General features: G+C 42.2%; 1 protein-coding gene across 1 annotated transcript in view; it reads left to right on the forward strand.

Annotated features, from left to right (window-relative positions):
* Positions 1 to 14,040, forward strand: part of prex2 (phosphatidylinositol-3,4,5-trisphosphate-dependent Rac exchange factor 2) — a 110,885-nt gene that overhangs the window by 60,816 nt on the left and 36,029 nt on the right. The window contains exons 23-29 of the mRNA XM_074693234.1: positions 447 to 608; positions 4,687 to 4,909; positions 5,006 to 5,213; positions 10,416 to 10,595; positions 10,779 to 10,873; positions 11,722 to 11,804; positions 12,889 to 12,979. Coding sequence (XP_074549335.1) covers positions 447 to 608; positions 4,687 to 4,909; positions 5,006 to 5,213; positions 10,416 to 10,595; positions 10,779 to 10,873; positions 11,722 to 11,804; positions 12,889 to 12,979 — 1,042 coding nt within the window. The remainder of the gene's footprint in view (positions 1 to 446; positions 609 to 4,686; positions 4,910 to 5,005; positions 5,214 to 10,415; positions 10,596 to 10,778; positions 10,874 to 11,721; positions 11,805 to 12,888; positions 12,980 to 14,040) is intronic.

Here is a 14,040-nt window from a genome sequence, read left to right on the forward strand (position 1 = left end):
CAGTCCATGATATCCTCTGAGATCTGAGTGATTTTGAGTTTTAATATCACTAAGCCTCTTCCTGTGATTACAATTCCTCTTCAGCTTTTCTCTCTTCCCTCTACTGAGCATCTCATTAAACTGTTTAGAGATTTATGTCTCTTTGCTTCCTCATATCTGATATGAGATCTGGAAAGTCAGTCTACATAAATACAGCACATGTATCGCAGTGTGGCCTGAGCTCTGTGGATTTATGTACCGCATATGGACGTTTGAGTTATCTAAGTAAAGCTGCTCATGAAATTCTGTAGAGGAACCAGCCCTGCAGCCAAATTTTGTGTTGGATTTCAAAGATAAACAGCTCAGATGCTCATTTACATCCCATTAGTTCTTCCAGGAGGGATTTAAGAAGCATCTGGTTATCAGTTAATCATCCCTGTCTTTTTACTTGCCCTCCCTCTGACCAGATCCTGGAGGCACTGGCGCGTAATGATGACATGCTGGTGCAGATGTGCAGCAGGTTAAGTTTCAGCTGTGATGTAATCCCTGAAGAGCTGCAGGTACGCTTCAGCGCCATGTGTGGAGAGAGGATGGAGCACATCAACCGCCGTATCACCAACTATAGAAAGGTACCTGTACCCACTCTTTGTTTCGGAGGATTCTTTGCTTCACTGTAAGCTGCATATGTGTATTTTTTTAACAGTCTTTGGATGGATTTACCTCTTTCACAGGTTCACACTGTGATTCCAACCTATGAATCATGTACTTTAAGAATTTACAGACAGATTGCTTGGCTAAATCAAGGCCAATGGCGCTAAAAAAACTCTTAATCTCAAAGTGTTAAACTGAGCTGCAGAACAGCTGCTACGGTGTTTGTTTGCACCCACTTAGATGATTCATGATGCATACATTTAGGGCAACATCAGCCCTTCTGTGCGAGCCTCATTGCTTAAGTCTCCAGTTCACATAACGGCAGAGTAATGCTGACAGCCCAGATCCATTCATGGTGAAAATATTTGCACCTGTAGAGGTTTTGGTAGTAGCTGCAATGCAGCATACATAATGGGTGTCATACCAGTTCCCATCTTCTATGAATTATGTAAAAAAGGCTGAGAAAATCAAGTATTTGTATAAATACATTAGACATTTCATGTAAGGAATAAGGATAACTACATTGTTTTATCTCTAAGGCTTGCTCTTGCTGGTTCCTGTCAGGGATGCAGCGATCCAACTTTTCTGGTCCTGATACTGACACCGATACCTGGGCTTTGGGTATCAACAGATGCTGATACCAATCCGACACCAGTGTTAAATAATAACCTGCATGCCTTAACAAAGGATAAGACTGATAATGTTTTAGGTAAAATGCAAAAAATGAGTTTGTGGAATTACTGAAGTTATTAAAGCGGCAAGCAGCGTTAGGCTGGTTCCATCTCTTTATGACATTTTTACTGGATACTAAGGTTGTTTTAGTGTGTCTAGGTGGTGCTATAAAGCATATAATGGGATGTTGGGGGGTCATGTTTGGTATCAAACGTAAATTTTGGGTGCCCATAATGTGTGTGCCAATTTTGGTGAGTTTCTGAGCATGCTTAGGGGGTGTAACAAGCGATCAAAGAGTGTAGAAAGGGGAAAAAAAGTGTGGAAATGTTATTTTTAAAGGTAAAAAGCCGACTTCTTGTTTGAGATAGGTCAAGGTGTCAGCGTACATTTTTTTTGTATCAATGAGACAAAGATTTTGACGTTGGTTTGATGTGTTTACAACATTCCTAGTGGAAACTACAAGAGCTTTAGTGTGCCTTGATGGGGACAAAGAGCCTATTATGGGATGCTGTGGATCATACCTGTATTATATATAATACATTTATAATGTGTGTGCATGAAAAACAGCATTTTTTGTGCTTAAATTGGTCTCTTGAGCAGCTGCACTGAACTGGAAATGAGTTTGTGATATGGCACAATATTCACCAAGAATGTCTAAACAAAGGTGTGAGCAGTGTCGGATGAGTTTGGTGCTCTCGCCATTCTGTCATACCTGTTTTCCTTCCATGGTAAGGGTCTCATCCCGTTCTGGCCCTCTGAGTGCTATAACAGCCGATACCATGTATTATTTCCTCTGCTGAGTCACATGACCAGCTGCACGGTCAAAACTTCGGGAAGAACTCCTCACAGAGTCCACAATTTTACCCAAATCTGTGTAGAAATATTATATTTTTGTAGGAAACATTGTCAGGAATCCATTTATGGCATTTTCAAAGCTGCACGAGTTTTACTTTTTTGTCTAAAGGCCCAAATGCCATAGCATTCCTGGCCTGGAGTGCTGCAGAGAGAGGATTCAATTCACAAAAGTTTACAAAGAACTGTCTGAGGACCCTAAATATTGATTTAAACGATAAAATATTTAAATGTTTACCAGCAGTTTAGTAAAAACAATACTTCAGAATGTACAGAAACTTATCTCTTCAATATTAAACTTGTATGCCCTCTAGACTGGTAATGAAGCAAAAAACAAAGAAAGCACATTAGAGGTAACATTTTAAATCAAGTAGCCAAGAGCACTGGAAAAAAAAACTGGTAGGAGCTCCTTTTCTGCGAAGACGGGAGTCTTGGACTCTTGCAGCCAGACAGTGTAGTAGCTGAAAAATCATCTCAAAAAACAACAGCCAGCTGCACTAAGTTGCAAAAACTGTGTGGTTATTTGAGTTATAATAAACATTATCACGGTTTCCTTTAGGAAATTGAGCCGAAATGTGTCAAATTCCTTTGATAAAGGATGCTCAGTTCATTGAGTTGGATTAAGCTTTGAGTGTGAGTGAAAAGAATCAGCTGTACTGTTTGAAAGAATCAAAGTAAGCAAACACTGAAATCATACAAGAACGCACAGTTTCCTGATGAGGACTGCTTGTTTTATTGCTGCACCAACATCAGCACGTCAGAAAGCATCAAACACATGACACACTGAGAACAAATTAATCCCAAGTGTCAGTGTGTGAAGGCTGTTGTGCTAAAATGTAATCAGCTCTCACTGACCTGCAAGTGAAGCAGAAATATTTAACCAACATTTCTGTCATTGACTCGCAAACTTGTCATTGAGTTTTGGAATATGTCCGCAATCTGTAGTCTAATCTGGCGCTCTGTTTATAATTAGCTCACAGCTGGTTGCTGACGGAGCCAGAGCGTTTTCATCACTTCTCATTCACATCTGTAAGCGTGTGTCTATAGGCCAAACATCGAGATGCGTGCAAGTGTGCGTGAGACGGGAAATAGGAAAAGATCTGACTCAACATGAGAGCGGGTCTTGGATTAATTACCAGTCACTTATAAATAGCTCTGCACAGCCACAGCCGGGACGTTTGTTGTGTAAGACCTCTCCCCCACCCGTCCTGCACTGGAGAATTCCTTTCACAGACCCCTGGAGAGAGCAGAGGGGGTGCAGGAGAGGACGACTGAGGGAAAGAGCGAGAGGAGAGGAGAGATGACATAAAGGGACAGAAAGATCAGAGGATGGTATAAGGAGAGATGTCGACCCGAGGCCTGGAAAAGGAAAAACTCTCGAGACAGAAGAGGCGGTCTCAAGAGAGGGTCAGCTTGTAGTCCATCTGGAGTTTATCACCTCCCTCAGAGCAGCAACTTCATACTATCTGAGATAACAGAGACGACATGCATAGTTTAACATCCTCACTAAACATATACATTATGTTTTTCCTGACAGCCCAAACTGCAAAAAATGTATCCGATAGATTAAAAAGCATCTGCTGGTTTTAGTTAAGACAGGATACAGGCCTTGTGATGAAGAGTTCAAGGAAAGTGCAACCAAATGTTCCAAAAAAAAATGTGTTTGTGATATTCTGTGTCAGCTCTTTTGGATCCAAGCAGTTCTTTAGACTTCCTGTGTATTGAGTTTTAACATGAAGATGATATCTCGTAGCATGTTCCGGACATTTCTGGATGTAGTTCTAAAGAAAAACACGTCATGGAGATGCTCAGAAGACTGAATTCAGAGCTTAGACTCATATCATTTTTATTTAATTTAAAGTAACATGATTGTTGGTGGAAAGTGTCTCTTATATCACTGTCATAAAAGTGAAACCACAGCTTCTCTGACACAAATTCAAAACTCAAACCAGCATCATGGAGACTGCTGCAAATCAAATCACAAACTCAAAAAAGGAAACAGCAGTATCATATAATCTGATGTCAAAATGATGATACATGCTGCTTTACACACATCTAATTTAACTCATAACAACTTCAGGAATAAGTGTTGACACTGGGTTCTGGGGTTCTTCACATATGTGAACAATGAGGCTGTTGTGTGTCTGTTTTGGGTCTTCATTTGGAAGCTAACCTGCTACATTAAAAAATAATTAAAAGGAAAATATTTTGTAACGCTTGTTTCCACTTCTGGCTTTTGTGAGCTGTAAAGATTTGATATCAAACAGAGCATTTGGCTGACAGACATTCTGTAATGTGTTTCAAATCTTTTATTTGTGTGCAGGTCAGGCACACATCAGCTGTGTAATTCTAACTTTTAAGCCTGCTTGTTCTTTAATTCCTCTGTTCTCGCTTTGATTACTATTGATTTGAAAACCCACCAGCTGATCATATTATGGGACAGCACTCCCTACTGTGAAGGCCTCTATAATGCAGGAGCTCTAAAGTTGCCTTTTTACTGCTTGGTTATAATTTTCTTTCACTCTTCAACAGTTTTCTCGGGTGCTGAAGAACAGAGCGTGGCCCACCTTCAAACAGGCAAAAGCCAAGGTGTCCCCGCTCCACAGCAGTGATTTCTGCCCGACAAACTGCCATATTAACGTGATGGAGGTCTCCTATCCTAAGACTACTACCTCTCTGGGTAGTGCCTTAGGTGTTCAGCTGGACAACAGGAAGAACACGCTGGAGAAGGGAGGACGCAGCAGCGCAGAGCAGGGTGAGGAGGGAGTTGAGAATTGAAAATTAAAAACCTTCTGAGAAGTTTTAGACCTTTTAATTAAATTTTTCTTCTCTGTCTTCTGTTTCTTCTCAGGGAAGCTGAACCCCATGGTTAACGTCCAGCATACGATCACAACCATGGCAGCCCCGTCAGGTCACAGCCTGGGCAGGACAGAGGGTCACGGCCTTCGCTTCCTGCTCAGAGAGGAAGACCTGCTCACGCTTGATGCCTACCAGAAGCTCCTCTACAAACTCACCACGGTGGTCAAGGAGATGGAGACGCATGGGGCCCATGTTCATGAGTGAGTGGCTTCAAATACACGACCCCAGTATGAACAACATCTGCTCTTGTGTTCGTTCTATGATTGTAAAGATTGACGTAGCCAAATCTGTGGAATGAAAGCAGATGTTAACTTGTTTGTATGCAATTCTTTCTTATGCAAGTCAACACCATTTGTTTTTATGTGCAAGGGTTTGACATTCATCTAGTCAAACATATTCCCCACAGGACATTAAACAGAATATATGACAACCATTGCTTAACATAAAACACAAAATATGCAATAATCACAGCACAGTTCTGTTGCAGCTTCACTTTAACATGTAGCCGTAATTGACCCCATATTTCCACTGCCCTCCCACCAGCATTATTTCTTCCTAATGTGCTTCTCTGATGAAATGTTCATCATTTCATTCACTCTGGGACACCCAGGGTTCTTCTAGATTTGCAGTGGGAGTCTAGCAACTTTAGTAAGTGTAATTTTTTAAACACAGAGTTTGAAATCAGGCTGTTTTTCTGTCAGCAATGTGTTTCCTTGCTGCTTCTGTAATGTTTCTTCACACATTCACTGTAATATCATTCCACACATTATCCTAACCAGACTTTCTATTTCCTTTTGATAATATTTGTTTGAGAGTGTAAAATTGATTGTTTTGGAACCTTATTATTCACTTTCTCTCCTCTCTTTTGCTGCTTTTCTGCTGGTTTTATTTGATCTGATTGAAATGTCATGTGAAACCAGGTCTCCTCATAAAGTAAGCAGTAACTATTGGCAGCCTGCTCAGCCAACGTGTTGCATCTGGTACTGCACAGGCATACATTTATGGTCATTAGTCTTGCACCTATGCGTGTGTGTCTGTGTGTGCGCATGAATTGGGCAGAAAACACAGACTTCAAACCAGCTTCCTCTTGCATATGTTCACACCATTTGTGCACAAAACTATGCAAACGCTCAATTTATGCTGAGGATTTTCAACCGGAATCGTGGGCAGTGAGTGTGTGTGTGTGTGTGTGTGTGTGTGTGTGTGTGTGTGTGTGTGTGTGTGTGTGTGTGTGTGTGTGTGTGTGTGTGTGTGTGTGATCAGTGTCGCTGGCTGGGCACTCTGTGCCTCATTGTTTGGAGGCACATGAGGACAGGGAAAGGAAGTGGGAAACACTGCTTCAGATCTACCCCCCTCCCAACCCCAAACAGGAAATACAAAGTCAGTGAAGGAGAGGGTGTGTCGTCAGGCCAGGTGCCGTCTGGAAATGCCATTCACTAACTCTGGACTGCTGGTGCATGCTAACACAAAAAACACTCTTTCTTTCATGTTTCCACATTGGAAAAAAATCCTAGTTCCTCCTTCAAATTGAGCTGTATCGACCCAGTTTGGAAGTCTTTGTGGGCAGCAGAATGAAATCTAATGAATCTATAGATAACATTCGCCTGATTTAATCTTTCGATGCCTTCTTAGCTAAGGCAGCAGCGTTCAGAGGCATAAAAGTCCCCAACTGGAGCAGAGCTGTCCTTTCAGCGAGCAGTGCTAATAATGAGCCAGCTCCACAGCGGGGCCCTTAATGACCAAATTTAGTTGTGCCGCTGTCTTTGCCAATTAGTGCAGCCGTATCCACATGTGTTCAAATGGTCTGAGACACAGCTAGTCAGGCGATAATGACCTTAACCATGCGCTATCTGTTTAAAAATGCAGACACACACACACGCACACATTCTACATGAGCTCGTTGAGGAAGAATGTGTGGGTGGCAGGGGGCTAATATGGGTTTTGTTGCCAGTCTGAGTGCATTTCTCTGACCTCTGTGGGTGTCTTCAACCCTCCAGTGCTCTTCATTAAATTACTTTGCATATTAACCTGCTCACTGACTCGCCAAGGGTCACTACTGCTTGTTTTGTGCGTACACACCCTCTCGCTCTCTTGTCCTGTTTGTTTCCTCTGTCTTGTTCTCACACGCTGCACCAGTGGAGGGTGACACTCCACCGCTTCTGTCTCTCCTTTAGTTTAGGGTGTCACTTGTATTGTAAACATTTTTACACTTCGATACTTTTGACTTTAACTTGTTATAATATGATTGATCATTTCACATTAGACAGTGGGAATAGAATGGTTCACTAAATCCATGGTTTGATTGATATCGGTTTTGCGGTCACAGTTTTCGGTTCTGTTCGGTGTACATTATTGTTTTTAACACCCCAGATTACCATATACCCCAGGAATCCAGTATTAATAGAATATTTTTAATCAAGTATGTCATGTATAGTCATGAAAATCCTGAAACATTATTAAAGCTGGGGGAGGCATTGCCCAACTCCTCAGTAAGGAAAATCCTGTTGGCTATCTCAGAAGTCACTAAAAGTCACTAAATGAAGCTGTTGTCTAATTTGCATAATGATCTATTTGCATGTAATTGTCATGTACTCTGTAAGAGAGGGAAATGACATGCAGCAAACAGGTAGAACACAACATTATAAATATGTTTAGAACTACACATTAACTTTCTTTTTTGATTCTTCTTTTTTTTCCCCTTTATGTCAAAATATCAACCCTATACCTTTGTCAGGGCTGGGGACTGGCATACGTGATCATAATTAGACAGGCACTTGAGTGATTTTATCAGCTGAGAGTGAGGAGGACTGTCTCATGTTTTGAATAGGGGAGGGGCTCACAATGGCACACCCCTCCCATAGAGATCAAAACACGCTTCAAAGTCAGACCCCAAACTCCAGAAAAGTTGCAAGAATTGTCACCTTAAAAAAAGAAGACTCTGCCTCACACTAAGGCCCTGTTAACACGACAATGTTTTATCCAGAAACACTAAAACGCAGTGAAAAAAGTCTACATGGGAATGCTGTAATAGCATGCCAGGCCTGCAGTTGGTGCTATAACTGTCTTTGTCAAGAAGCCGCTTCTGGGAGATCTCAACCGAAGTAGAGTTGAACTGATCATATGCAAATATTAAGTGCTGAACAACACGGTAGTCTGTGGCGATCGTAACAACGGTACTGTAGTCCTGTTGTATGAGCCTGTGCAAAGCGTAGCGTGATGTCAGCTTTTCTACTGAAAACATCAGCTTACTGTTTACACGGCAACGGTGTCGGCAGCGTTTTAGAAAAATCCCACCCTGGAGGCCATTTCAAAAGTTTGCGTTGTAGATCGGCTAAAATGCTGCTTCCGTGTGAACGCAAGGCTGAAACGCAACAAAACTTTTGCATTTCACCCTAAAACTGTTGTCGTGTAAACTCCCAGACACAACCTCGCAGGTACACTCTCGTGTATTTTCCACTATGTAAACAACATACACACCTCCCCACAACAGTTCCGTCGCACTCGTTCACCTCGTGTTGCGCATGCATATGAAAAAAGACGACTAAGAAAAACACGGATCAAACGAAACACACGCACCCCGAACCAAGTGAAGAAAACCGGTGGTTGAGTTAACATTGAACAAATGAAGTGAGTGAGTTTTTCTAATGAAAACAAACCAGTGAAACGCAGAAAGATACGTTATCAGTTTGTCAATTGCTGCTCCTCTTCAGTGACTTTTTTAGCCTGCTCTTCAGATTGAAAATATCCAGATGCTGATGCAAAGGTGTTTCAGCTATTGATGTTGTTTAATTTATTCCAAGTATGATTAGCGTTTCAAATTGTGGTATAGTAAGAATTGGCTAACTTCCTTTGACAACTCCTCTTATAGTGTTGTAATAATGTTGTAATAATGAACTGAAGTTGTCTAAGGGCTCTTCTATGTGTTTGTCAACATCCACCCCCTTCTGTTCCCAAAAAGAAACTAACACAGGAAGGGTACAGTACATGCACGGGAGATAAGAAACATCCTTAGGTAACTTCTGGGGAAAAAACAAGTGCAGATAGAGTAATGTTACATAATATCTTGGCTGATTTTAGAAGAACCCATTTAAAGGGAAGGGGGTTACAGACGAGGGGTCACAGCTGTGTGTGTACGTGCAGTGTGCTGTGCTTTATATCAGGGCCTCCTCCCTTCCTGGATCAAATAATCACCAACTTCCCTGCTCAGTTTTTGTGTATTTCTCTCATTAGAAGCATCCCGATTGGCAGTGGCTGCAGAGCCATAGACTCTTCTGAATTATTTACCTGAGCTCAGATTAAAGCCTGAGAATGTGATATGTAGCTTTGTAATGCAGATGCTCTCCTAAAAGGCGGTTGATGTCTGATGGTTTAATGTGTCAAAGTGGGTCAAAGAGCTTCCTGAGAGAGATTAAGAGATCTTTCTAATTGCTCGTGATAAGCAGCAGCGTACTTTGGCTCTACTCTTTCTCTGTTCTGGTCTTTGTTATCCTCTCATTCTGCCTGCAATAGTTTGCGCCCCCAAAGGCTCCAAACTGTGCTCACTTCTTTATTAACCCACAGCCAATCACAGAGCAGGGAGGGCTTCTCCATGGCGATGGAATGCCACTCTGCTCTCGGAGGGGCATTGTGGTAACTCCTGGAGTGGACCATAATGAGGGCATCTCCGTTGCCTGTGAATGGGCAGAAAGGGGGTCAATTGAGAAAGAGAGGAAGAGAGGAGAGGTGTTTCAAATCATCAGGAGGGCGAAAATAATCTGAGATGCATTTGGGTAGCATGAGGAAGACAGGTTGTTTGTTTCAAGTAGCCTATGAAAAGTCCTTGAGGCCGATGTTATGACACAATGGAAAAAGTAAGCAGGGGACAAATTAAAATTGGGCTGAAATGTGAACAGACGTTGCGTGTCAGAGTGAGATAAAAAAAAGTCCAAGCTTAGCACATTTTGGAATATGGCTTTAAATGCCACCATGTGTTGCTGCAACTGTGAAAATATCCCTGCCGGCCTCTTCCTGCTATCCTGATATCCACTGATACAACGCAGGCCGGTGAGGGGGAGCTGATCTCTGCAGCGTGTTTACACAGCTGCACAGTGCTACATGTTTCGATCCTATTAATACGACGAGGATCCTGACTGATTGAAGCTGTGCAGCGGAAGCAGAGAACACACAGGTTTAGCTTATGTTTGGCCTGCTCGGTCAGCTGTTTCACTTCACACATATGCAGTGTGTAAATTCTGTGTGTAAAGTTTAACATATGAGTGTTTGGTCATGTGTACAAGCTTCCTTTGTGGCGTCAGATGGATCAAAGAAGCTGTTTTTATCCTGCTGTCTCAGGAAGTGTTGGTTTTGGATGACTGTTGTGGCTTTTTCAACTAAGTTCCCCTGTTTTTCTTTTCCTCCATCAGCCTTTTATCCTCCATCACCCACCCTCCAGCGTCAGAGGCGAGAACCCCTGAGAGCTACATATCAGCAGAAAGCGAGGGGGAGAAGGGGGAACGGAACGGGAAGAAAGTGTGCTTTAACGTGGCGGGAGATGAGCAGGAGGACTCCGGACATGATACAATCAGCAACAGAGACTCGTACAGGTACAAGCACAAGAGATTCAAACTCACCGAGAGAGGTGGAAATGTGGAAAAATCTTAAGTAAACAGAATGTGAAGGCTGAGCCAGCTGTGAAATGAACATACTGGGCTTGCTCTTGTCAAAACTGACATAATATTTTATGAAGTTTTTCTCCCTCTGTTACTGTTTCTGTTTCTGTTTCTCAGTGACTGCAACAGCAACAGAAACTCCATCGCCTCCTTCACCAGTATCTGCAGCAGCCACTGCAGCTCCTACGTCCACAGTGACGAGATGGACTCAGGTATATAAACAGTGTAGCTTTGAGATGTTTTGTGTTCCTCACAGTAACACAGTTTACAGTCTACTTGACGTGTTTCAGCCACATTTTGAAAATGTGACCCACAGAGGAAATAGAAAGCCCATCTGTAATCCAAACCAGCCTCTACCTAAGATATCACTCCATCAGTAATGGTTTAGGACTATTGAATAACTACAGAATCACACCCTATCTTCCAGACAGCTTGAACAAAACAGCCTGGGGTTGAATTTGATTGTCCCAGACAGACGTTTGGCCTCAAATCTCATCTGGATTTGCCATTAACGTCTTTCCCAGCAATGTATCCTGTCACATATCCTGTCCTCCGTCGCATCGGATGTCTTACTCACACACGGTCTTACACACACTGCACTACTCTTGTGTTGGGAGTATTGCATCTGTTTTTTCCTCTAAGGCTTCTACACACATTATTTCCTGAAGTGCTCAAAGAAAATTTAAGACAGGCTGCCTGCAAAGTCTTCCATATTGCTCAAATTTTCGCTGCTGGTGGGGAGTGTAGTCACAGGGTTACATACAAAATATCCAAGATGTCAGGGGGAGAATGCGATGATATTTTTTACCTTTTTATCAATGGGTTAGGTAAATTTACCTCTTTGTATCTACCAATGAGTGGAAGAGGTTATGAGGCTGCTTCATCACAAACACAAAGACTGCACTGGCCAAACTCTGATTGCATGATGAACACTTCACACCACCGACACCCACCTGCAGTGAATCTTCCTCACTTTAACCTGCTTCATTTGCAAGTCAGGTGTGAATACATGTTGTTGTTTGAAGACTGATGCTGACTTGTTGTACCCTCACCTCTACAGGTGATGAGATGCCCTCCAGTGTGTGGCTGTCACATGATAAGCAGAAGAAGCTCCACAGCTTTCTGGAGCATCTGTTCAGTCAGGTGAGAAACACCTATTCAGAGGTGATGGAAAGCTGGAGAAACAATTGTTTTTGAACTTTTGAAGCTGTTTTTACTCCTAGTAATCTATTGAATACACTCTATACCACACAAAAGAGTCTTTAAATTCCGCTCTATCAATGTTTTTGTACCCATAAACATATAAAATTGAAGTATTTTATTTGCAATTCATATAACATTTAGTACGAATTTTGCTCTTTTGCAGGGATTGTTTATTTATTTTTACCTCCTGCTAAAAAAGGGAGGGTTGTTACATCTTAAGGCTGACCTCTGACCTTTCTAGGATCTCAAAAACCTAGGACTGCCCTATCTGATTAAAAATACACCAATACACTAAGGGATGGGTACCTTTCACATTTGAAACGATATGGTACCTATGCCCAGTACCTGGTAATTGGTACCAGTACTCAACAGTACCAATTTTTAGTACTTTTTTTGTATTAATGTGGTCAAAAATATCAATTTGTTTAATAATAGAATATAGAAATGTTCAACTTCTTCAATATATAACCTTGTCATGCTGTGTTCATGTCCAGCATGGAAAATCGCCTACTCTTTCACTCCCTCACAGTCACAAGGATGCATTTAGGTACCTAAACATGGTACCTTTTGGTTTTAAGTGAATCATTACCCAGTACTTTTCACAGAATTGTCAGTACCTATAAAAGTACCTTATTCAGTACCCATCCCTACACCTATTGCCTATACAAACACACATAAACACACACACACGCGTCCTGTGTGTATGGGCAGCTATAGGCGGATGTCTCCATCTGCAGTAGAAACATTTTGCTGTTTCTGCACCTTTGAGCTGTTTCCTGATGTTTGTTTTATCGTGCAGCATTTCCCCAGCTTTATTTACATACTGCAGAGCAATTTGTGTCCCTGTGTGAGTGTGTGTGTGTGCGTGTGTTAAAAGAAGGTTGAGAAAAGCAGGTGTTGGCTGTGTTTAGGCAGCAGTTTTTCTTTTCTTTTTTCGCTTTCCTCCACATACTTTCGATCTCCCTCTCAGAGCGAAGCTGTATCATCTCAGTTCATCCAGGCTTGACCTCTGTGCTTTCTTCAGGTGGACTCCATCAGCAGCATGCTGAGGGGGGCAGTGGTGGCTCGGGCCTTTGAGCAGACCAAGTGTTTCACACCTGGGAGAGGATTACAAGGTAAAACACCTGGACTCTGATGTGCTTGTGACCCCAGCAGCATCCCTTCATTCATCCCATTACACAGCTCATCTAGTCGCAGATTGAGCAAGAAATTTCAAGTGTTTTAATATCCAGATGATGATTTCCAGTGGGAAACATCTTTTCTTTCTACTGTTTCATGTTAGGACTGTTTTTTTTCTGCCTCTTGGCCCTTACTGGGCTGCACAGTTGGCCTGAAAGAAGAAAGATAATATTGTAGAAACTCTCAAGCACGACCGCCAGTGAAAGAAAACAGAGCACACGCTGAGCCGCCTGCGCATATGGGCTGCAACTTCCTGTTGTGTGAAGTGTGTGCACGCACAGATGTGATTGTGGAAACATCAGAATTCGGTGGATTCCAGCTCCTCAAACATGAATACCTTCCCCCTTTTCCTCTTTCTATAACATCTTTTATCCTTTGTTTACCTAACTATCCTTCACTCTGAACCTCTTCTGACTCAAGTGTTGAAAAAGTGCCTCTCTTTACATACTCATCTCCTCTCTACAGAGCTATGCTGCTCACCAGTCGACGGAAAATGTGGCCTAGTGGCAGCTCTCATGCTTGTGTTTCTTTTAGATAATTTTCTTTTGAATCTGTGTTTATTTAGCACCTCACCTCCTCTGAGCCGGCACGATTAACAGCAAACTCTGTTGTTACTTTTAATCTCAATGTAAGAATGTTTCTGGAACAGGTTAAATCTAGCCTTGCCGTCCCACTGTGGATATAAACTCACTTACTGTTAATCTTCTCCTGACTCAAAGTGGAGATAAGATAGAGGAAAGTGACACACAAAGGCAACAATAGCTTTCTCTCCCCTTTGCTCTACAACCACTGTTCCGAATGAAACACAAGGAAAAATAATGTTTTTGTATCGTTTTGTTCATTTGAAGGCTTCATTTCACTACCAGGAACGTGTCTTTAATGGCTTCAAGCCGCAGATTTTCCGGTTGTTCTGCGTGTTTTTGAGAAGTGACGCTTCTAAACATCTTGACCCATTTGGCTCGCAGGATCCCCCGTCTCATCTTAACGTGTCTTCAAG

Source organism: Halichoeres trimaculatus, unplaced genomic scaffold (assembly GCF_033239565.1).
Source record: "Halichoeres trimaculatus isolate MK-OKI-2021-1 unplaced genomic scaffold, fHalTri1.1 fHalTri1_scaffold_18, whole genome shotgun sequence".
Taxonomy (NCBI): Eukaryota; Metazoa; Chordata; class Actinopteri; order Labriformes; family Labridae; genus Halichoeres; species Halichoeres trimaculatus.